The 23879-nt window shown below is 42.1% G+C and overlaps 1 protein-coding gene across 2 annotated transcripts in view; it reads left to right on the forward strand.

Moving 5' to 3' along the window:
* The window catches only part of dhx30 (DEAH (Asp-Glu-Ala-His) box helicase 30), a 79356-nt gene that overhangs the window by 11754 nt on the left and 43723 nt on the right, over window positions 1-23879 (forward strand). For both annotated transcript variants that reach the window (XR_013887732.1, XM_080194465.1), the window contains exons 5-11: window positions 314-434; window positions 1949-2098; window positions 6706-6858; window positions 9366-10199; window positions 18820-18895; window positions 21823-21927; window positions 22918-23093. Coding sequence is in view for 1 of the 2 variants with exons in the window: in XM_080194465.1 (XP_080050591.1) it covers window positions 314-434; window positions 1949-2098; window positions 6706-6858; window positions 9366-10199; window positions 18820-18895; window positions 21823-21927; window positions 22918-23093 (1615 nt within the window). In the remaining variant the exon portion in view is untranslated. The remainder of the gene's footprint in view (window positions 1-313; window positions 435-1948; window positions 2099-6705; window positions 6859-9365; window positions 10200-18819; window positions 18896-21822; window positions 21928-22917; window positions 23094-23879) is intronic.

Genomic DNA, 23879 nt, shown 5'->3' on the forward strand with positions numbered 1-23879 from the left:
TGGTTCTTGTGCAGACCAGTAATCTTGGGTTCTGGGTTCTGGGTTCTGCTCCTGACATTTTGCTCCCTTTCAAGCTCACTCGGTTATGTCATAAGCTGCTGTGATATCAGAGCTGCTACCATGAAGTCACAAAGTAACAGTTTCATCATCATCCTACACTGTCACTTCAGAACAAGATTTACTTTTGAACGCATTCCATGCACAATCTCTTTGTGGTACTGTATAACCAACCTGTGGCAGTGTGCTTCCTTTTCTGTGCTTGCTTTTTATGAGGGCCGGTGTTAACACTGATTTCTTACTGTATTTTGGGCAGAACAGGGCGGGATATCATGACTGACGATACCAGTGCGATGAGGGCCCTCAGCCAGTTCCCTGAGCCAAAGAATCTCCTGTCAAAAGTTATACAGATCGCGACTACCTCCTCTACAGTCACGGTGAGTAAAAGGGAAGTGACATGGAGATAATTTGCTTGCTGTCTCTTGGTGGGTCTGAAATGGCCTGATTTGGGGCTGTGAAAAGATGGAAGGAGGAGAATGTTGGTTGTGGATGGTAGCAAGTCAGAATTGGGTGCTTGAAATGTGAGGATAAATCAATGCTCTGGAGTTTTGTTTAATTATTCTTGCATACCAAGAGATTAACTTGTTATGTCAAGTCCAATGTAGAATAGTTTCTACATGGTCTGTGGATGGGGATCAAATGGATGGGCAAAGTCCATATTAGCTGCCAATGCACTCCTTGTCTTTATGTTCAAATGCCTCTACGGCCTTAGCTCTCAGTAGCTCTAAAAAAAAATTCCTCTGTAAATCACCTGGAGTTGTTTTTTGTATTGAATACATGTTATTGCCACACAGCTGAGATCGGTAACTGGAAAACTGTGATTGGTGTTGGTGCTTCTGGACTAGGAGAGGATTTTTATATTAAACAGGCTGTTGGACTCCTTATGTGGTGCATTCTGTACTGCAGAGTACAGAGTGGGTGGCATAGTGGTTATCACTGCTTCCTCTCAGCACCAGGGACCTGGGTTCGATTCCTAACTTCAGTCACTGTCTGTGTGGAATTTGCACATTCTCCCCGTGTCTGCATGGGTTTCCACCGGGTGCTCTGGTTTCCTCCCACAGCCTGAAAGACGTGGTGGTTAAGTGCATTGACCTGAACAGGTGCCGAAGTGTGGCAACTAGGGGAATTTCACAGTAACTTCATTGCAGTGTTAATGCAAGCCTTACTTGTGACTAGTAAATAAACTTTAATTTTGCCACACTTATTAAAGAAAAGCAAAAGACAAAAGCAGTCATTTGCAAAATACAGATATATTCTCCAAGAACAGAAAATGCCAGAGCCGTATTCTCTGCACCTTCTTCTTTGATCTTTCCAATAACAAAGTAATCATTCTAATATTCAGCCTGAATGTTAATGTTCAGACTTGTCCAAAGTTTTTTTATTCATTCATGGGTGTCAATGACCAGGCCAGCATTTGTTGTCTATTTTGCATTTGTTGCCTAATTCCTTCCCTAAACGACTTTAGCGAAACAAATGGGTTTTTACAACAACCCATTCATGGTCATCATTAAAATTCCAGATTTTTATTGAATTCAAATTTTACCATCTGCCATAGTGGGATTCAAACCCTGGTCTCCAGAGCGTTACTTTGAGGTCTCTGGATTACTAACTAGTCCAGTGACAATACCACTATGCCATTGCATACCCTAATTTTGTCATCATTTAGCTTGTAATCTTAAAAGGACTTCAGCTTCAGAATAGTATAGGATATTTCACATGGTGAATGGGCTGAAAGGCCTTTTTCTGTGCTGTAAAACTCTGTGGTGTGACTCCAATATCACATGACTGTCAGAATGGTAACAGATCAACTTCTTGGGTCCAGCAATTCCTTTGTTTCAACTCATGTAAATGGAAGTGATACTTTTTTAACATGTATGTGCTACTCCATCAGGACTATTTGAAATACACCACCGAAGATGGTTCAGTGAAGACCTGTCGTCTTGAGGTGCAGTGGCCAACCCCAATGACCTTTGTTGCTAGTGGTCGGCGGAAAACTGAGGCTGAAAGAAGAGCAGCAGCTCTAGCCTGTAAGAAGCTAAAGGTGATTGCAACTTGCTGCAAGCCACATTTGTGCTCAGTGTCAAGCTTGGGGCTGTGGTTGTTATTATTTAAATGTATTTCTTTTCCCATGTGGAGTACCAGCTGAGTGTTTACATAGTAGATAACCTCTTATTGCTCTTCAGCTTGGTAATGGAATCTCAATTTGCTATCTGAGTCATCAGGAAGTGTTCGTTTTTCTTATTCAACCAAGAATTTTCAAGAAAATTTTAAGTGTTCCCTATGCCTCAATGTGCAAGTGCAGCATTGTGATGTGGCATGAGCTATACAGTGTTGTTTCAGTCCCTGGTTTGCTAATTTGGCAGCTATCGGCTAGAGCATTGCCTAAGGCTGCTGCAGTTGTGCAAGCACCAACACCACATGGACTGCAGAGTTTTAAGGTGGCCCATTTCCTCACGGTAACTGAGGAGAGTTAGTAAATGTGGCCTTGCTGGTGGAGATCACACTGGGAGGAAAGAATTGCCCTCAGTGCTGGTGCAGGGAAGGTAAGAGATATCAGACATAGTTCCTTCTCTTGTTAGAGTAAAGGTTTCTCTATATTGTCTCATCAAACACCCCCAGGATAGATACAGCACAGGTTAGATACAGAATAAATCTCCCTCCAAACGGTTCAATCGAACACTTCCAGGACTGTTACAGCACAGGTTAGATGCAGTCAAGCTCCCTCTACACAGTTCTAGCTATGTGCCTCAACCTCCTATACCAGAGAAACATTTTCCCATTCCTCACTGCAGCCATTGTGAGGTTGTCATTCTAGAAGAGCTATCTTTCATACTGTTCATGCATACCCAACAGGAATTATAATAGAACCTTCTCATTCTTATTCCTTCAATTTAAATTGGATTTGATGTGATCCCAATGATGGAAAATTGTCTTTGTGAATCACTGCACCACACAATCCACAATAATTGTGGACTTGTGATCCATTTGTTTGACATACCCTTTCCACTACTTTGTGCTTGCTGGACAAAATATTTCAGAAAGGTAGAGAAATTTGGATGTCTCATCTGAAAGGTGGCACAAAGTGAAACAGTCCCTAAGTACAGTGCAATCCTTAAGTACAGTACAGTGGAAAACCTACCAAAGAACAGAGAAAATTACAGCACAAGAACAGGCCCTTCAGCCCCCCGAGCCTACACCGATCATGCTGCCTGTCTGAATTAAAGCCCCTTACCCTTCTGGGGACCATATCCCTCTATTCCCATCCTATTTGTGGATTTGCCCAGGCGTCCCTTAAAAGTCACTGTCATATCTGCTTCTACTACTTCCCCCGGCAGCGTGTTCCAGCACCCATCACCCTCTGTGTAAAAAAACTTGCCTCATACATCTCCTTTAAAACTTGCCCCTCGCACCTTAAACCTATGCCCCCTAATAATTGACTCTTCCATCCTGGGAAAAAGCTTCTGACTATCCACTCTGTCCATGCCCTTCGTAATCTTGTAGACTTCTATCAGGTTGCCCCTCAACTTCCGGCGTTCCAATGAGAACAAACCAAGTTTCTCCAACGTCTCCTCATAGCTAATGCACTCCATACCAGGCAACATCCTGTTAAATCTTTTCCTGGTAAATCCACATCCTTCTGGTAGTGTGGCAACCAGAATTGAACACAATATTCTAGTTGAGTCCTAACTAAGGCTCCATAAAGCTGCAACATATTTTGCCAATTTTTAAACTCAGTACCCCAGCTGATGAAGGCAAGCATGCTGTATGCGTTCTTGACTATTTTCTCTACGTGCGTTGCCACTTTCAGTGACTTGTGTACCTGTACACCCAGATGCTTCTGCCTATCAATACTCTTAAAGGTTCTGCCATTTACTGTATATTTCCTCTCTGCATTAGACCTTCCGAAATGCATTACCTAACATTTGTCCAGATTAAACTCCATCTGCCATCTCTCTGCCCAAGTATCCAACCAATCTGTATCCTGCTGTATCCCTGATGGTCTTCATTGCTATCTGCAAATCCACCAACCTTTGTGTCATCCACAGACTTACTATTCAATCCAGTTACATTTTCCTCCAAATCACATTTTCCTCCAAAGGTCCCAGCACTGATCCCTGAGGAACGCCACTTGTCTCAGCCCTCCATTCAGAAACGCACCCTTCTACCACTACCCTCTGTCTTCAATGACCAAGCCAGCTCTGTATCGACCTTGCCAGCTCTGATTCCACCTTGCCAGCTCACTTCTGATCCCATGTGACTTCACCTTCTGCACCAGTCTGCCATGCGGGAGCTTGTCAAAGGCCTTACTGAGATCCAGGTAGACAACATCCACTGCCCTACCCTCATCAATCATCTTTGTCACTTCCTCAAAAAATTCGATCAAGTTAGTGAGACATGACCTCCCCTTTACAAAACCATGTTGCCTCTCGCTAATATGTCCACTTATTTCCAAGTGGGAGTAAATCCAGTCTAGAAGATTCCTCTCCAATAATTTCCCTACAACTGACGTAAGACTCGTCGCCCTGTAATTACCTGGTTTAAGAACATAAGAAATAGGAGCAGGAGTAGGCCATCTAGCCCCTCGAGCCTGCCCTGGCATTCAGTAAGATCGTGGCTGATCTGAAGTGGATCAATTTCACTTACCTGCTTGCTCCCCATAACCCTTAAATCCCTTATTGATCAGAAATCTATCTACCTGTGACTTAAACATATTTAACAAGGTAGCCTCCCCCACTTCAATGGGCAGAGAATTCCAGCAATTCACTACGTTCTGAGAGAAGTTCCTCCTCAACTCTGATCTAAACTGCCCCCCCCCCTCTTATCTTGAGGCTGTGCACTCTAGTCCTGCTATCCTTTCTAAGCAGGAAGAATCTCTCTACCTCTATCCTATCCACCCCCTTCGTTATCTTGTACATCTCTATAAGATCCCCCTTCATCCTTCTAAACTCAACGAGTACAGACCCAGTCTATTTAGTCTCTCTTTATAGTCCAACCCCCTCATCTCCGGTATCAGCCTAGTGAACCTCCTCTGCACTCCCTCCAAGGCCAATATATCCTTGCACAAGTGCAGCGACCAAAACTGCACACAGTACTCCAGCTGCGGCCTCACCAGTACCCTGTATGGTTGCAGCAAGACCTCCCTACTTTTATATTCTATCCCCCTCGCTATAAAGGCCAACATTCCTTCTTGAATGTTTTTGCCTTCTTGATCACCTGCAGACTGGGTTTTTGCAATTCATGCACAAGGACCCCCAGGTCCCTCTGCACCATAGCACGCTGCAGTTTTTCGCCTTTTAAATAATTCCTCCTATTATTTCTGCCAAAGTGGATAACCTCACACTTGCTAAAATTATACTCCATCTGCCAGATCCTCGCCCACTCACTCAGCCTATCCAGATCCCTGTGCAGACTTACCACACTTTGCACGCAATTTGCTTTTCCACTCATCTTCGTGCCTTGTACAGTTGCAGCAAGACCTCCCTGCTTTTATATTTTATCCCCCTCGCAATAAAGGCCAACATTCCATTCGCCTTCTTGATCACCTGCAGACTGAGTTTTTGCAATTCATGCACAAGGACCCCCAGGTCCTTCTGCACAGTAGCATGTTGCAATTTTTCACCATTTAAATAATATTCCATTTTACTATTATTTCTTCCAAAGTGGATAACCTCACATCTGCCAACATTGTACTCCATCTGCCAGATCCTCGCCCACTCACAGCCTATCCAAATCTCTCTGCAGACTTTCAGCGTCCTCCACGCAATTCACTTTCCCACTCATCGTCGTGTCATCTGCAAACTTTATTACCCCACACTCAGTCCCCTCCTCCAGATCGTCCATATATATATGGTAAACTGTTGAGGCCCCAGCAGCAATCCCTGCGGCACGCCACTAGTCACCAACTGCCAACCAGAAAAGCACCCATTTATTCCAACTCTCTGCTTCCTGTTAGATAGCCAATCCTCAATCCACAATAACATTTTACCCCCAACTCTGTGTACCCTAATCTTTTGCAGCAACCTTTTGTGAGGCACCTTATCAAATGCCTTCTGGAAATCTAAAAACACCACATCCACCGGTTCCCCTCTGTCAACCGCACTAGTGTCATCTTCCTAAAAATCCAGTAAATTCATCAAATACAACCTTCCCTTCATGGATTATTCTTGCTACTCTTCTTAAACAAAGGAACAACATTGGTTATTCTCCAATCTTCTGGGATCGCCCCTGTATGTGGAGATGCCGGCATTGGACTGGGGTAAACGCAGTAAGAAGTCTCACAACGCCGGGTTAAAATCCAATAGGTTTATTTCGTAGCAAAAGACACTAGCTTTCGGAGTGCTGCTCCTTCGTCAGGTGAGTGGGAGTTCTGTTCACAAACAGGGCATATAAAGACACCAACTCAAATAAACCTGTTGGACTTTAACCTGGTGCTGTGAGACTTCTTACTGTGATCTCTCCTGTCAGTGAGGAAACAAAGATTTGTTTCAAAGCCCCAGCAATTTCCTCCCTGGCCCCTCTCAGTATTCTGGGGTATATCCTATCAGGCCCTGGGAACTTGTCTACCTTAATGTTTCTCAAGACCCCGCTACCACCTCCTTTTTGATCTCAACATGATTTGACTTCAGTTTATTTTTCTGTGTTTTTCAGGATCTAGGCTTGCTCAACCAGAAAAATCATCCTCTAACCCATGCTATGTACAACCTGGCTGCAATAAAAGAGTTGAGTGAAAAGGAACGGAGGCCAACCAGGCTAGAAATCCCTGAGCGTCTCCAGCAACGAATCCAGCAATATCTGGACCAGGTAAATCATAGCCCACTATCCCTTAAATTGAAGTCTGATGTGCCTGTCTAAGAGAATTGCTAATTCAGAATGTCTTGCTTATTTCACGTTATGACCTTATCTGTTCTGTAATTTGTGTCATTCTTTTCAAATTTCAGTGAACTTTTAAAAAATTGTGGAGAGACTAGAGAAGCTGGGATTGACCCCCTTAGAGCAGTGAAGATTCAAAAGTTGAGTTATTTTGAAAGGCCAGATAAGGAGAAACTCAGCCAGCAGGAGGATTGGTATTCAGAGGTCATGGATTTATGATAATTGGTAAAAGAGCTAGGGGGCAGGTGAGAAGAAACATTTTTGGATAGCATGTTGTGATGATTTGGAATGCACAGACTGAAAAGGGCCGGTGGAAGCAGATTCAGTGGTAGCTTTCAGCGTTATATACCTGAGTGTGAAAAGTTTGCAGGACCACCAGGATAGAACAGTGCAGTGGGCCTAATTAAATAGTTCTTTCAGAAAGATAGCACAGCCATACTGAATCAAATCGCCATTTTTCCAGTAAGACGCTAATTTTATTAACAATTCTGTGAAGGTATTAGCTGTTACTGGCATCAAATTGCACTGGGAGTTCTCTAGTAACATAGTCAAACATCATCTATTGATTGCAAGTCTAGTGACTTCTGGCTTCCTGCTTTTGGAGATGATGGTTGGTGTGCGGATACAGGATGTGCAACAGCAAAACTTGATTCCATTCTCATTCTGTTCTAACAGAATTTGCTAAATCCTGGAGCTCAAATCCTGGTGGATATTCCCTTCCCTCCTGATTCTTATAGCCAACAGCTACAGGGCCAACTATGCATATCAACTCCCATGATAACAATATGATAAGTGATCCCTGCTCCTCTTCAAAATAGGGCCACAGGATCTTTTATGCTTATCTGAGAGGGCAGATGGGGCCTCAGTTTAATGTCTCATCCAAAATCTGGCACACAGTGAAACACTCTCTATGGCCTGCATTGTAGTGTCAGTGGAAAACCTATCCTTTAAATTTAATTTTCTAACAGAAGCTAACTTAACAAGCAAATTCCAAAAGTCAGTGCCATTTAACAAACCTTTTCCTTACTCAATGAGTTCACTTGCCATCCCTTCCCTTATTCCCTTGATTGCTAGTCCAGTGACATTATCACTATGCCACCTTCTCCCCATTGTCATCTGGACAGTTCTGGAACGCTGCTCTCTGGCATGAGGAATTGCTACTCAAAAAAATGTCCCACCACCACAACTATCTCTGGGACAACTGGAGATGGCCAATAAATATGGCTCTATGGGTGTTGCACACCTCTAGACAATACATGAAAACCTCTGGTACAGAAGGTTGTGGGTAAAGTAGATGAAATGGACTAATTGTGTTGGTCTTTTTAAGTGACAAAACAGGCATGATGGACTCAATGACCTATTGAGCTGTGTATTTCTACTAATCATTGGCTGGTTCCATACGTGAACAATGTCTAATTAAAATACCAGAGAGGAATTGGGAAAGAAAGAGCTTGCGTTTAAGTGGAGTCTGATTGTGCCTCTCAAACACTGGGGGCCCGATTTTACTATTTTATTGTAAGTGCTGAACCTGGGTGTAATGCAGATCCGACTTAGACATTTTCTTTCAGGCGCCCCCATATGTACTTAGCCTGAAAAAAAAAACTCCAGCCCCTTTCGCACTGTGGGAGGGGCTGAGCACAGCCGAAATGATCGGAGCTCTGAACTGTGCATGTGCAGTTAGAAAAAAAATTGAAAAAGCGCACCTGTGTCAGATCATTCCCGGGCTGCAGAAAGCAGAGAAAGCGGCCCAAGAGCGACAAGCGGGAGCGATGGTGCACACACACGTCACTGTCCCCCTTATTTACCCACCCCGCCTCACCAGACAATGATCTGGCCTCAGTCCCCTCCCCACCCCAACCAGAGAATGATCTGACCCACTTCTCTCCTCCTCCCCCACCATTGATCTGAGTCAGAGAGCCATTGGAAACACTGAACGTGCCTCATCAGCAGCTGGAGTGCCGGATTCAGACTTTTATTTAGCAGGTCCATTGTGACGTGGTTCTGGATTGCCAAACGTGGTGGTAAAGGGGGAAACGCTGATAAAGTTGGGCGGGCAGTTCATTAATTCAATTTAAATGCATGCAAATGCATTTAAATTGCCATTGCGCCTGTTTTGGGCGCGAATCGTATAGCCTTCATTCCCGGTTTCGGTAAGTGGCAATTTGCGCGGATCATGTTAATGGCCTTACACCCGACTTTACCAAATTTTTGTGCCTGAAAATGGACACGACACAATGGTAAACTCAGGCCCTGGATCTTCCTCCAATTACTTTGAACAAAATTGTGGCAAAGAAAAGGGTCAAAAGTTGGGCATTTATTCTATTTGAATGTTTTTTTGTCGAATGTCTTCAATGTTTTCTTCTTGACCAGAGAATTGCTGTTAACCCTTTTGTTTTTTATTCTACTTATCTTCTTCACCACACCCATCTCTCCCTCAGTACACAGTAGATGCAACCCTTGAACATAATGACTGCGAACTCAAGTCTATCAGCCCTGGATCAGAGATTATGGATTCATTGTCTAGCAGTGGTTTGATTAGTGATGCCATCACAGGAGAAATATATGTCCCAATGTCACATGGAGAAGCAGAGCGCATTAGTCAGAAATTGCTCTGGCTTTGGCAGCGATCCAGGCTTGTGAATATTAAGCCATTGCCTGTGGACTTGCATAAGAAAGCAATAGTCTCTGCCGTTGAAGAAAATCAGGTCATAGTCATAGCCGGAGCGACTGGATGTGGAAAGACCACCAGGATACCTCAATTCATACTGGAGAAGTTCATAACTGACAACCGTGGAGCTCACTGTAACATTTTAATAACACAGCCCCGACGTATTAGTGCTGTCTCAGTGGGGCAAAGAGTGGGCTACGAGATGGGGCCAAGCCTGAAGAAAAATGTGGGCTACCAGGTGAGGCTGGAGAGCATGTTGCCCCCTCGGGGAGGGGCCCTGCTTTTCTGTACAGTTGGCATTCTCTTGAAGAAACTGCAGGGGAATGCCTTGCTCGAAGGCATCAGTCATGTCATCGTTGATGAAGTCCATGAACGTGACGTCAACACAGATTTCTTGCTCATTTTGCTGAAGAATGTGATGGAAGCCAACCCAAATTTAAAGATCATCCTGATGAGCGCCACCAGCGACACTGAGCGGATATCAGAATATTATGGGAATTGTCCCACGGTGACTGTGCCAGGGTTTATGTTTCCAGTGAAGGATTATTACCTGGATGACATCCTGCCAATGCTGGGGCAAAGGAAGACCATGCAGCTCAATCAAGTAAGTAGTTTTTTAAATAAGGAAGTAACTTGTCTTGATGGAATTCTTCTTCTGTTTCTGAATGTCTGAAAGTAAATGACAGCCAATTTACAATTTTTGAACTGTAGTCATTCATTATGTAAGTAAATATAAGACAATTAGTACAAGTCAGAAGATTTTCCATTTAATCTGATTTTGGGTGTTGTTGATTCAAGGATAAATGTTGGCTAGAGATATTGGAAGATGGCTGTAATGGTTTGTGGTGATCCCTTTAAGCTCAACACATCAGACTAAGGGTCACATGGCCTGTGTGACCAGTCGGACTCAGTGTGGAATCACACCCCATGGTGAGACAGGCTCTCAGGCAGAGACAATTTGGGAGTTAGCCATAGCCATGAGGCTGCTGTACTATTCTTATCAATAAATAGCTTTTGTGCTCATTAATGAGGTCTGTCAAAGTGCATCTTTACATAGTTGGAGATCAATTATCTTGGTTTCAGGACATCAATGCAGGAGTTTGCTCGGGTAGTGTTCTTGGTCGAATCATCTTTAGCTGCTTCATTGATGACCTTCCTTCCATCATAAGATCAGAAGTTGGGGATGTTCACTGATGATTGTACAATGTTCAGCTCCATGTAATTCCTTAGATATTGAAACAGGTCCATGTCCAAATGCAGCAAGATCTGGACAGTATCCAGGCTTGGGCTGACAAGTGGCAAATAACATTCATCCCACACAGGTACCAGGCGATGACCATCTACGACAAGGGAGAATTTAACCATTGTCCCATGACATTCAATGACATTACCATTGTTGAATCTCTCACTATCCACATGCTGGGGGGTTAGCATTGACCAGAAACTAAACTGACTAGCCATATAATTACACAAAAACAGCTAAATGCTGGAAAATCTCAGCAGGTCTGACTGTGTCTGTGGAGAGAGAATAGAGCCAACGTTTCAAGTCTGGATGACTCTTCATAGGAACTCTGATGAAGGTTGTGGGAATCCTGTGCTGAGTAACTCACTTCCTGACCCTTCAAAGCCTGTTCACAGTTTATAAGACTCAAGTCACTTGCCTGGATGAATACAGCTCTAACAACATGCAAGAGGTGTGACACCATAAAGGACAAAATATTGATTGGCCCTGGTATGATCCAGCAGATGTTAATTGCTGAGCAAACAACATCTCAAAGAGAAACTTAAGCCATTTATTACAACTTTTTTTTGTGTGCTAAGCAAGAGAAGATAAATTTACTGAATTTAGAATTCACAAATTTCAATACACTTTTGGGATTTTAAATAGTAAATTAAAATGTTTATTAACAAAAGAAAACTAAACACATAAGATTATAGTTGCACAGTGAAAGTTAGTCTTACAAAACATTCTCAAAAAGTCTTTCTACTTGGTCAGAGTCACAAGTAAACACCCTTTAGGCAACAATCCCTTTTCAATATTTAACTGTAAACATTAGTAATATAACTACAAGCCAAACCTATGTTGCTGTAGGAAAGGTCTGCACTCTGTCACCCTGTTGTAGAACGCCATGGTAGCACAGTGGTTAGCATTGCTACCTCTCAGCATCAGGGACCCAGCTTCAATTCCAGCCTCAAGTCACTTTGTGTGGAATTTGCACATTCTCCCTGTGTCTGCGTGGGTTTCTTCTGGATGTTCTGGTTTCCTACCCCAATCCAAAGATGTGTGGGTTAGGAGGATTGACCATGCTAAATTGACCCTAGTGTCAGCGGAATTAGCGGGGTAAATATGTGGGGTTACTGGAATAGGTGGGATTGTGGTCGATGCAGACTTGATGGGCCAAATGGCCTGTTTCTGCACTGTACGAATCCTATGATTCAATGAAATCAAGAAACTTCAAAACAAAGCACTACTTTCTAAAAGTACTTTCTGAAAAAACGACAGTTTTCTACATGGCTGCAATGGCTACTTCAGATCTTTTACCTTAGGAGCTGTACCTTAGGAGCTCTCATGTTGCTACCCCACTTAAGCACTCAACATCTCTTCTTAAGTATTTGTTTGGCTCCTTCATCTCTGACTCCATGTTCTTAGTCCCTCTTTGAAAATTAACTTTCCCAGAATATAAAAATATTTCATGTTCCCCTTATTGCCCCACTTTGGAGTTAAATAATATTTAATAAGCTTGCCATGCCTATTTATGAAATCGTTGAAAGCTGTAAAACTCTTTTCACTTCCCGTTGAAATTTAACAACTGAAAACAACAGCCCTCCTTTGTCTCATAATGTAAATTTCTACTACAATTTACTTGCTTAAAGAAAATTAACTTGCCATCCTTATATCCACAGTATGCCTTTCAAAACTTATATTAATTTTATGTCCTAAACCTTGTAGATGAATAGTCCCCAGCTTAATTAAGTTCTCACATGCACCCGCTTCACAGAATAACAAAATATGCCCCAAAAATATTAAACGTAATATGATCTGTTATCCTGTGTACAAAGATTCACTCCCTCTACCTCAGACGGACAGTAGCAGCAGTGTGTGTCATCCACAAGAGGCACTCCAAGAACACACCAAGACTTCTTCAACAGTATCATCTAAACCAACAATCGCTATCATCTAGAAAGCCAAGGGCATTAGATACATGGGAACACCACCCACTTTGGAGTTTCCCTCCAAGCCACTCACTGTCTTGACTTGGAAACATTGCCATTCCTTTACTGTTGCTGGGTTAAGTCCTGGAAATCTGTCCCTAATGGTTCTGTGGGCGTACCTGCACCGCCACTTTCTCAAGGGTAATTAGGGTTGGACAATAACTGCTGGCCTAAGCAGCACATTCCTTGAATATTTGTTTAAAGATCAGGGAATAAGAAGTATATGTGATAAAGATAATACAGTTGTCTTGGGGACTTCTGCATGTAGACTAGGTGTATCAAATTTGCTGTAATAGTATAAAAGATGAGTTCATGGAATGTATAGAAGATAGCTTTTTTCCATCAATATGTCAAGGAAGAAACTATGGAATAGGCTATTGTGCAACGAGAAATGCATAATTAATCTAGTAGTAAAGGGAAATGTAGCTACAGTACGATAGAATATAATACTGTGTTTGAAAGTTTTAAGTCTAAAATTAAGGTCTTAAATAAAAAAGCAAACTACATGTTCATGAAGGCTGAGTTGGCTCAGGTGCATTGGGAAACCTTATTAAAAAGATAATAGAGGAGATGGGAAGATGTTGGCTTAGTGATTATGCCACTAGACTGGTAATGCAAAGGCCAGGCTCATGCTCAGGGAACACAAGTTTAAATCCTACCAAGGCAACCAGTGAATTTTACATTCAGTTGATACATGTAAAGTGTAAAGCAGGTCTCAGGAAGGATTACTATGAAACACCATCGATTGTTGTAAAAAACCACCTGATTCATTAATGTCCTTTCGGGAAGGAAATCTGCCACCTTTACTTGGTCTGATCATGTGACACCAAACCCACAGCAATGTGGTTGACTCTTAACTGCCTCTGCAGTGGCTTAGCAAGCCATACAGTTCAAGAACAAGTAGAGGTAGACAACAAATATTGACCTTGTCAGTGATGCCCATGTTGCAAGATATAAATAAAAAAAAGTGCTGGCAAGTTCTTAAACAATTAAAACATAAATTTTAACAAATATAAATCCCATTAAGGCACAGTAAAAACCACAGAAAAAGTGATCCAACTGTGGTTAACAATGGAAGTTAAATCAAAGAAAAGTACTTAAAATTTTGTGAAAACATGTAAATTTGAGGATCGAAAAGATTTGAAATTCAGCAAAGGAGGACCATGAAATTGATAATCAAAGAGTTTGTGAAAGCACATTAGCATGAGACATAAATACAGATTGGAAATGTTTCTCTAAATTATGTAAATAGGAAGAGATTAGTGAAGGTAAATGTGGACCTGTTAAAGGGAAACAGATTAAATTACAATGGGGATTAAGGCAATAGTAGAGATATTAAACAAATACTTTGCATCTGTCACCACAACACAAGGCACAAAGATCAATGTGGGAATAATGGGAAGCCAAGTCTAGTGACAACAAGGAGCTTGAAAAAAAATCAGTTTAAGTGAAGAAACAGCATTGAAGTAATTAATAGGACTAAGTAGCAACAAAAGCCTGGGCTGAAGACCTGCATCACAGGGCGTGCATTAACAGTGATGCGCTGGTTTTGATCTACCAGAATTCCTTAGATTTTAGAACAGTTCCCAAGCATTGGGAAATAAAACCCAAATAAAACCTTGCTCCCTAAGAAAGGAGGAAAAATTAAAATGGGGAACTATAGCCTAAACATCAGTGGTAGGCAAAAACATTTGAGTATTACTAGAGATATGGTAACAGGGCACTTTGAAAATGATAATATGATTAAGCAGTGCTTAATAGAACATATTGATGACAAATAAATTCAATGTTTTGAACTTGTAACTGATTGATGGATAAGTGCAAACCAGTGGATGTAGTGTATTTGGATTTCTAAAAAACATTTGATAAGATATAAGATGATAAAATTGTAGTTTTTCCATGTTTCTATTAGGTAAGCCTAGTAATCTCTAAGGTAGGGATATGTTCGGCACAACTTTGTGGGCCAAAGGGCCTGTATTGTGCTGTCGTTTTTCTAAATTTCTATGTTTCAATGCCATTCAGGATGTGGCACGGTAGCACAGTGGTTAGCACTGCTGCTTCACAGCCCCAGGGTCCTGGGTTCGATTCCTGGCTCAGGTGACTGTGGAGTTTGCACATTCTTCTCGTGTCTGCATGGCTTTCTTCCAGGTACTCCGGTTTCCTCCCACAGTTCAAAGATGTGTAGGTTAGGTTGATCGGCCATGCTAAAATTGCCCCTTAGCGTCCGGGGCTGCGTAGGTTAGAGGGATTAGTGGTTATAGTATGTAGGGATATAGGGGTAGGGCCTGGGTGGGATTGTGTTTGGTGCAGACTCGATGGACCGAAGAGCCTCTTTCTGCACTGTAGGGTTCTATGATCTATGCCATTGCCCAAAATTCAGACTCATGGAATGAGGCTAATAAATTAGCACTGATTGAGAATTGGTTAATTGATAGAAAAGAGAGCAGGGATAAACTGAACATTCGAAGGCTGGCAACGATGTTTCCTGTGGGCTACACAGTCGCACAGCAACATAAAAATTCACGTCAGACCATGGATAGATTGTGTGTTGCTCGCAAGACCAGCATTTATTGCCCATCCCTAATTGCCCTTGAAACAGCAGCTTGCTAGATCATGCAGAGGGCATTTATGAGTCAGCCACATTACTATGGGTCTGGAGTCACATTAGGTCAGACCAGGTAAGTTAGGATGGCAGATTTCCTTCCCTAAAGGACATTCGTGGACCCAATGGATTTTTACAACAGTCAGTGACAGTTTCACGCTTCCCATTACTGAGACTGGCTTTATATTCCAGATTTATCAATTGAATTTAAATTATCGAACTGCTGTGGTGACACTTGAACCTGTGTTCTCAGTGCATTAGTCTGGCCTATTGGATCACTGGTCCAATGACAATACCAGTACACCTCCATATTCCAAATTCCTGTATTATCTTTTAATGTAACTTCCCTCTTTATGACTACACCACTATCTTCCCCAATTGGCAATCTGACAAGGAATGATACTTGGGCCTATTATTATGTAGATGAGGGGACTGAGCGTAACATGTCCTAGTTTGTTGATGCTACAAAGTTAGGTAGGGAAGATAAGTGGAGAGGATGCAGAAGGGTGCGAAAGGGTACACTGAGGTTGGTTGAGTGGGGAAGAACATGGCAGATGGCGTAAGAATGGTGAAGTGTGAAATTATCCATTTGATAAGAAAAACAAAAAAAGTTATATTTATTGAATGGTGAAGGACTGGAAAATGTTTGCATTCAGGGGGAGCTGAGTATCCTTTAGTCATATCGCAGAAAGTTAACAAGCAGGCACATCAAGGGCAAATGATACATTCACTTTTGTAACAAAGGAATTGGAGTGTAACAGTAAAATGTCTCACTACAATTGTACAGGGCATTGGTGAGGCCGCAACTGGAGTAATGAACGCACTTTTGGCTTCCTTACTTAAGGAAGGGCATATTTGCTCTGGAGAAAGTGCAACGAAGGATTTAATAGGCTAGCTGCTGGGCTGAGGGAGGTTGTGCCATGAGGAGAAATTGAGTACACTCGGCCTAAATTTCCTGGAATTTTAAAGAATGAGATGATTATTGAAGCACATAAAATTAACAGGCTTGACAGGATAACTTCTGTAAAATGTTTCCCCTTGGTATGGAAACAGTTTTAAAATAAGGGGTTGGCCATTTAGAATTGAAATTAGGAGTGCCTTCACCTAAATGTGTTATGATTCCTTGGAATTTTCTACTTCGGAGAGCTATGGATTCTCAATTAGTGAGCATATTCAAGATAGAGGTCATTAGATTTTTGAATACTAAGAGAATTATGGATATGGGGATGGTGTTGAGGTCGATCAGCTATGATCTTTTTGAAGGTGTTACAGGCCTGAAGGGCCAAATGGCCTGTTTCTGACCTTCATTGCTAAGTTCTGGGTGGCAGCACAGTTGTATCTCATTGGGGGTGGCCCTGGGAATCTTTAATGTTGAAGTTATAACTTAAGAAGTGTCAGTTTGGCTCTGTTACTTGGTCACAACCTTGCTCTAGTGCATTGCGGAGGAAAGGCTGCGTCGGCTTTTAAATGAGATGTTAAAGCACTCAGGTGACTGTTAGAGGCCAGAACCATGAACAATAGCTTAACTTGTCAATGTAGCTTGCAGATTTTGCTCTGAGCAAAATGGCTGTCATGTTTGTCTACACAGAACAGCATTTACTTCTAGTAATTCCTTGTGAAGTGTTGTGGAATATTTGAGTCAGATGGTAAGACAGATTCTTTCGCTATAGTAATGTTCAAGGTGCCTGTTGTGGAACAATATATAGTTTCACAGTCTGCTATGTGGTTACAGCATCCCTTCATTCCCATTAATGAGCTTGTTTCTCTGATAGTGCCTGATTTGAGACAGATTCAAATTTGTCAGTTTTGGCTATGTTCGTTTTAAAATTTGCGTTTGCACCAATGTCCTCAAAGATTTTACAAATTAATAATTATTTTGATTATGTATTTTCATCAGCATTTTTAAAGGTAATTTTATTTTGTTCATGAGCTTTCTGAGAGTTGAATCAGTTAGCCAACTGTCAGCATTCCTGGTGTAATATTAGGAAATCACAACCTTGTCATTAGCCTACTATTTTTTGTCTGTTAGCTTTAACTGGTAGAAAATTTCTGCTTAGATATTTGAAGGCAGGAACATGAAAGTGGGAAGGTAAAGTTTATTTATTAGCTACAAGTATGCTTGCATTAACGTTGCAATGAAGTTGCTGTGAAGTGGGAAAGTGGTGAATCTCAGAATCATCTGAATCCAGAGGATGTGAGCCAATTAATTCACTATTTTTGGGAAGGAAACCTGCCTTCTGGTAACTCACCATATGTTCCACCCCAGTATGGCTGAATTCTGATTGCCTGCTGAAGTGACCTAGAAAGCCAATCTATTGTATCAAAATCATTTGACAGCTACACGTTGAAAGTATCAGGTGGAGAAGGGCCTTGGTGAGGATCAGGAATCCTTTTCCAACCATCAGACCCCTGACCACCATGTTAGATATTCCTACCACTTCCCCATGCCAACTAATCAGCACCCTTTTCTCATGCAGTATAAATTGTTGCTCCTTTTGAAATTTGGTATTCTCGATTCTGTCCTGATGAATGTAGAAGGAAAAGATTCAGCAACATGTCTTTTTATTCAACAATGCTCAAATACTCAGGTTCTGCACTCACAAGCAACTATTTATATAGTTATAAATATTTATATGTGCAACATGGCACATTAGCACTGCTGCTTCACAGCACTAGGGACACGGGTTCAACTCTGGCCTTGGGTGTTTGTGTGTGTGAAGTTTGCACATTCTCCTGTGTCTGCATGGGTTTCCTCTGGGTGCCCAGTTTTCTCCTGTATTCCAAAGATGTACAGGTTAAGTGGATTGGCCATCAATATTGCCCACGATGGGTAGGTTAGATGGATTAGCTATGGTAAAATGTGTAGAGTTACAGGGTTAGGGTGGGGAGAGGGCCTGGGTAGGACACTCTTTACAGAAAGTCACTGTAGACTTGAAAGGCCAAAGGCCTGTTTCTGCACTGTGCTGATTTTATGGTTCCATATTGAAACCTTTCTGTGTCAAATGCAACTCATAACTTTCCCTCTCACAATTTATTCGCAAAGTAGCATATCCCCCAGCTTGCTGCGAACAGCACCACAATATGGCCAAGTTGCATTTGGATTTAGCCAGTCCCTTGCTTCAGTCATAGTTCCTGATTTGACAGACTGAACTTCAAATTTGAGGTATTCGTGATCTGCAGTGTATTACTCAGCTCAGTCGTTGAACCATCAGACTTTCCGAATTGATGATAGGCTCTTTGAAAGAGTGCAGGACCTGCATGTGTGACCTATGACTTGCAGCACTAATCCAGCAGCCCTTAAGCTCACAAGAAGTTATAATATGTTAGTCGCAAATTGCATCTTATTTTATAAAACTGTTCAACTTATTGGTGGTATTAATTGCCTGTTTGTTATATGATGTCTTCACAGGATGACGAGGACCCTGTCCCAGATCTCGACCTGGTCACCGACACCATTTTGCATATTGACTCTCACAGTGAGTCAGGTAAGGGAAACTTGGTTGAGTTCTTACTGGAGTTTGCTGCTGAGAATAGGAGAGATATATTTTTAGCCAAAAGTAGGGGAGTCTAATACTAAAGGACATAGGTTTAAGGTGAGAGGGGAGAGATACAGAAGTTCCAGAGGGGTAATTTTTTCCTACAGAGGGTGCTGAGTGTCTGGAACAAACTGCCAGAGGTGGTAGTAGAGGGGGGTACAATTTTGTCTTTTAAAATGCATTTAGACACAGGGTGGCATGGGTGGCACAGTGGTTAACACTGCTGCTTCACAGCGCCAGGGTCCTGGGTTCAATTCCAACATCGGGTCACTGTCTGTGTGGAGTTTGCACATTCTTCCTGTGTCTGTGTGGGTTTTCTCTGGCTGCTCCAGTTTCCTCCCACAGTCCTGAGGTGTGCAGGTTAGGTTGATTGGCTACGGCAAATTGTCCCTTAGTGTCAGGGAGACTAGCAGGATAAATATGTGGGGTTATGGAGATGAGGCTGGGCGGGATTGTGGTCAGTGCACACTTGATGGGCCAAAAGGCTGCGTCCTGCACTGTAGGGATTCTTTGACTCTATGATAAGCATTTAGACAGTTACAGTGGTAAGATTGGTATGGGGGATGTGGGCCAAACGTGAGCAATTGGGACTAGTTATTGGGAAAAACTGGCCGGCATGGACAAGTTGGGCCAAAGGACCTGTTTCCATGCTGTAAATCTCTATAACTCTCTTTCTGATTTAGTAGGTGACTTTACTGTCTGGTTTAGTCCTCCAATATGAGATCCAGGAAGTGTGATTTCTTTTACATCCTGAGTTATTGATCTTGGCCAGACTAACATCACAGAATAGAAATAGATTTTACCAAAGTAACAAATGACATTCTTTGTGACTCTGACAAAGATAAACTATTCCTCTTTGTCCTCCTTAACCTGTCTGCAACCTTTGACACACTTGACCACACCATTCTCCTCTAAAGCCTCTCCATTATTATTCAGCTGTGTGGGACTAAACACATTTATTTTCATTCTTACCTTCTTATGATGACCAACAAACCATCTGCAATGGCTTCTCTTCCCACTGATGCATGGTGTCCTCCAGGATTGTATGCTTGGTGGCCCTTTATTCTCATCTGCAAAGTTCCCAGTAGTGACATAATCTGAAAATGCTTTTGTTTTCAGCAGGTCACTGACACCTCCCAGTTCTCTATCTATCACCATCACCTTTTTTGACTCCTTTACTGTCACTGAATTATCAGTTTGCTTCTTTGATGCGCAGACATTTTCTCCTACTAAATATTGGTAAGACTGAAGACATTGTTTCTGGTCCCTGGAACAAATTCCATTCCCGAGCCACTCACTCAATTCCCTTTTTTCACAACTATCTGAGGTTGAACCAGACTGTCACACAGCCTTATTGTTATATTTGATCCCAAGATAAGCTTCCAATTACACAACCATGCTCTTAATTCAGACTACCTATTTCCACCTATAAACATTGTACATCTCTGTCCCTGTCTCATCAGGTGCTGAAAGTCTCATTTGTTAGCTCTAGACTTGAATACTTCAACGCACTCCTGGCTGGTCTCCCACATCATACCTCTGTAAACTTGAGGTTATTCAAAACCTTGCTGTACGTGTCCTTACTGACACCAATTTCCATTTCACCCATTACCCCTACTCACTGATTTTAAAATTCTCATCAGTGTTTTCAAATCCCTCGTTTGTCCTTGGCCCTCTCAATGTCTAATCTCCTCTAGACTAACAACCTTCCAAGATTGTTGCATTCCTAATTCTGGCCTCTTGAGCATCCTTGATCTTAATTACTCCACCTTTACTAGCCGCACCTTCAGCTACCAAGGTCCCTAGTTCTGCAATTTCCTCCCTAAACCTCTCCACCTCTCTCCCTTGTCTGGTTTGCTCAATCAGTTGGTTCGTGATGCAGAGCAACGCCAGCAGAGTGGGTTCAATTCCTTTATTGGCTGAGGATATGCATGAAGGCCCCAACTCCCCAACCTTGCCCCTTGCCTGAGGTGTGGTGATCCTCAGGTTAAATCTCCATCAATCAGCTCTCCCCCTCAAAGGGGGAGAGCAACCTAGTCATTTGGGACAATGGAGACTTTACCTTTTTACAATGCGTGAAGTACATAGATGTTACACCATGGTAACAGATTATCCAGCCCATGCAGTCCATTTACCTTCCATGCAAATAAATGGTCTTAGTTACATTTACCCACTCTGTTCCTATATCCCCTTATCATCTGGTCCATCATCTACCTATCCAGTTTAATCTTGAATGTCAGCATATGCTTTTATGTATCTTTGCCTGTGCTAACCCTGGGATTTAATAAAGTGTATTGATAGGCATGTGAAATTTCCATACAAGTCCACCTGCAGTGTGCAAAATTCTCAGTAATGCTGTCATAGATTTTGTCTGAGAGTGGATGGGGTTTCAAAGAGTTTGAACTATCAACCATAGGTGGGGGCAAGCCCTACCACCATAAGTAATGTCACTGGAACTGAGAGCACTTTGATGTATAATGCTCTCTGCCTCAGTAGGTGAAAGCACTAACTGATTTTGTCCTAAATTTTGCAAATGAGAAGTTTTACAGATTGAGTGCCTGACCTGTGCTCTGTTGGCTAATTTTGGTAAACAGTATACAATTGACTTCAACACCTGTAGTTTTTGGGGATTGAGGAGAAAAATCAACCAATTCTCCTTCTAGATCAAGTGACTCTTTCTTGATGGAATGCAGTGTGTGGGTGTTAGCAACGGGCCTGGCTGTGATTCACTTAGTGACTGATTGTCCTTCATTCATGGAAAGGCTCTCAGAACCGAGAAGCCTTTAATAGAGAGAAAGAGATAATGGGAGAGAGTGGCATTTGGGAGGAGAAGTGGTAGGAACCTGACTCAAACCATTTGTATGCTTTCATGGCAGGTGGGATTTTATGTTTCTTGCCAGGATGGCAGGAAATCCGAGGAGTTCAACAGAGACTTGAGGAACGCCTTTCAACTAGGAAAGAAAACTACATCATTTTACCTGGTGAGTATCTATAAACTCATTGTGAATAGAAAACAAGTGGACCTCCCGTGGGTTTGCTGTCAGTTAATCAGAGGAGGAGGTACATGGCTGAGGCCTTTACAGCAAGTAACTCACGTCCTGACTCCCAATGCCTGCCACTGTCTACAAGACACAAGTCAGGATTGTGATGGCATACTCTCCACTTGCTTGGATGAGTGCAGCTCCAACAACACAAGAAGCTCAACAACATTCAAGAAGCAGCAGTTTGGTTGATTGACTTGTCATCCACCATTTTAAACATTCACATCCTCCATCATTGGAGTACAGTGGCAGCAGCGTGCACCATCCAAAAGATGGTATCCAACTTGCCATTGCTTCTTTGACAGCACCTTCCAAACCCAGGACCTCTGCCCTCTCTAAAGACAAGGGTAACAGACAGATGGGAGTACTACCATTCCTTTGCTGTCACTGGGTTAAAAATGTGAAATACCCTCCCCAGTAACACCATGTGTTTTCTTACACCATATGGACTGCAACAGTTCAAGAAGATGGCTCACCACCATCTTCTCAAAGGCAATTAGGGATAGACAATAAATGCTGGCTTTGCCAGTGCTGTCCACATCCCAAGAGCAAATAAAAATAAATGATATATCTGTCAAAATTACAGATAAATGTAACTGACAGAACCACAACATCATTAGTGGTGGGAAGAACGAAAATCACTTAAAATATAATCTCTTGTGCTTAAATTCTATAGCTTGTTTGGATACAATTTGCCAAGCCTGTCTTAATTTTAAACACTTCTACCATATCTGTTAGTCTTTCTTAAAGAGAGAAAAGAGACAGATGGCCACAGTTTTTCTGGACAATAAGTACGAATTCTCAGCTGATTTTGGCCACACAACAGCTGTCACTGCACTCCAGAAGGCATAGTTATTTCTGAAATATTATAAGATGTTTACAGGAGGTGAGATAAGGAATTATTTAAGTACAAGTCATCTCCTCTCTCAGTTCACTCCAACATTCCTGTGGCGGATCAGCAAGAGATCTTCTGTCAACCAGCCCCATGGATGAGGAAAATAGTCCTGGCGACAAACATCGCGGAGACCTCAATAACTATTGATGATATTACACACGTGGTTGACACAGGGTGTCACAAGGAGCAGCGCTATGATCTGAGGACAAAGGTAACCTGGGTGTTAAAATTATTTTGTGAGCACAGAAGACAGCTATTCAAATTTGTAAATGACAAGTTAAGGCTAATGGCAGGAAAACCTTCTTCACACAAAGCAGTGAATACTTGGAACACACTTGATGGGGAATGAACAAGAGCAGATAAGAGAAAATCAAGAATGGAACATCTGGACAATAGTGAACTTAATATAGTATGCTCTAAGATGATAAGAGATTGAAACCAAGTTAAACGATTTGAGAAAAGCTGATTTTGAGAATAAAACTTGGGAAGATGAAATGATTTAGAGCAGCAGTGGGTAACATTTAAAACAGGCGGTTGGTAACACGGAACTTGGACATTGCTGAAGAGAGACATGCTGCCAAAGCTTTTCGTATTGTACTCGTCAGAAGAAATGCAAGCGTGCCAAATTTTAGGTGATCACAATTTGTACTTCAGAAGTAAAGGGTGGTGATTAGTTGACAAGCTGACTCTGATTGCCAATGATTGTCTATTACACGTAACTGAAGGGACATACTGTTTGATTTCATCAGCCTATTGCTGGTACATATGGCCTGTGTACCTGGCATCACATTAGTGCTGTAATTTCGCTATAATGCCATTTTCCTTTGGCTGTTTGTATTCGGCAGAATATAGACCATACTCAACTCACCCACGCTTGCAAAGTCCAAAACAAAATGTTTCCTGGTAAATGTGATTCTGTAATTGGAAAGTACTTGTTGAACAATCCCAAGCGCACTAAAACATACTCTGACAACCAATTTAAGATAATCATGAATTA

Source organism: Carcharhinus amblyrhynchos, chromosome 8, assembly GCF_965287045.1.
Source record: "Carcharhinus amblyrhynchos chromosome 8, sCarAmb.v2.hapA, whole genome shotgun sequence".
Lineage (NCBI taxonomy): Eukaryota > Metazoa > Chordata > Chondrichthyes > Carcharhiniformes > Carcharhinidae > Carcharhinus > Carcharhinus amblyrhynchos.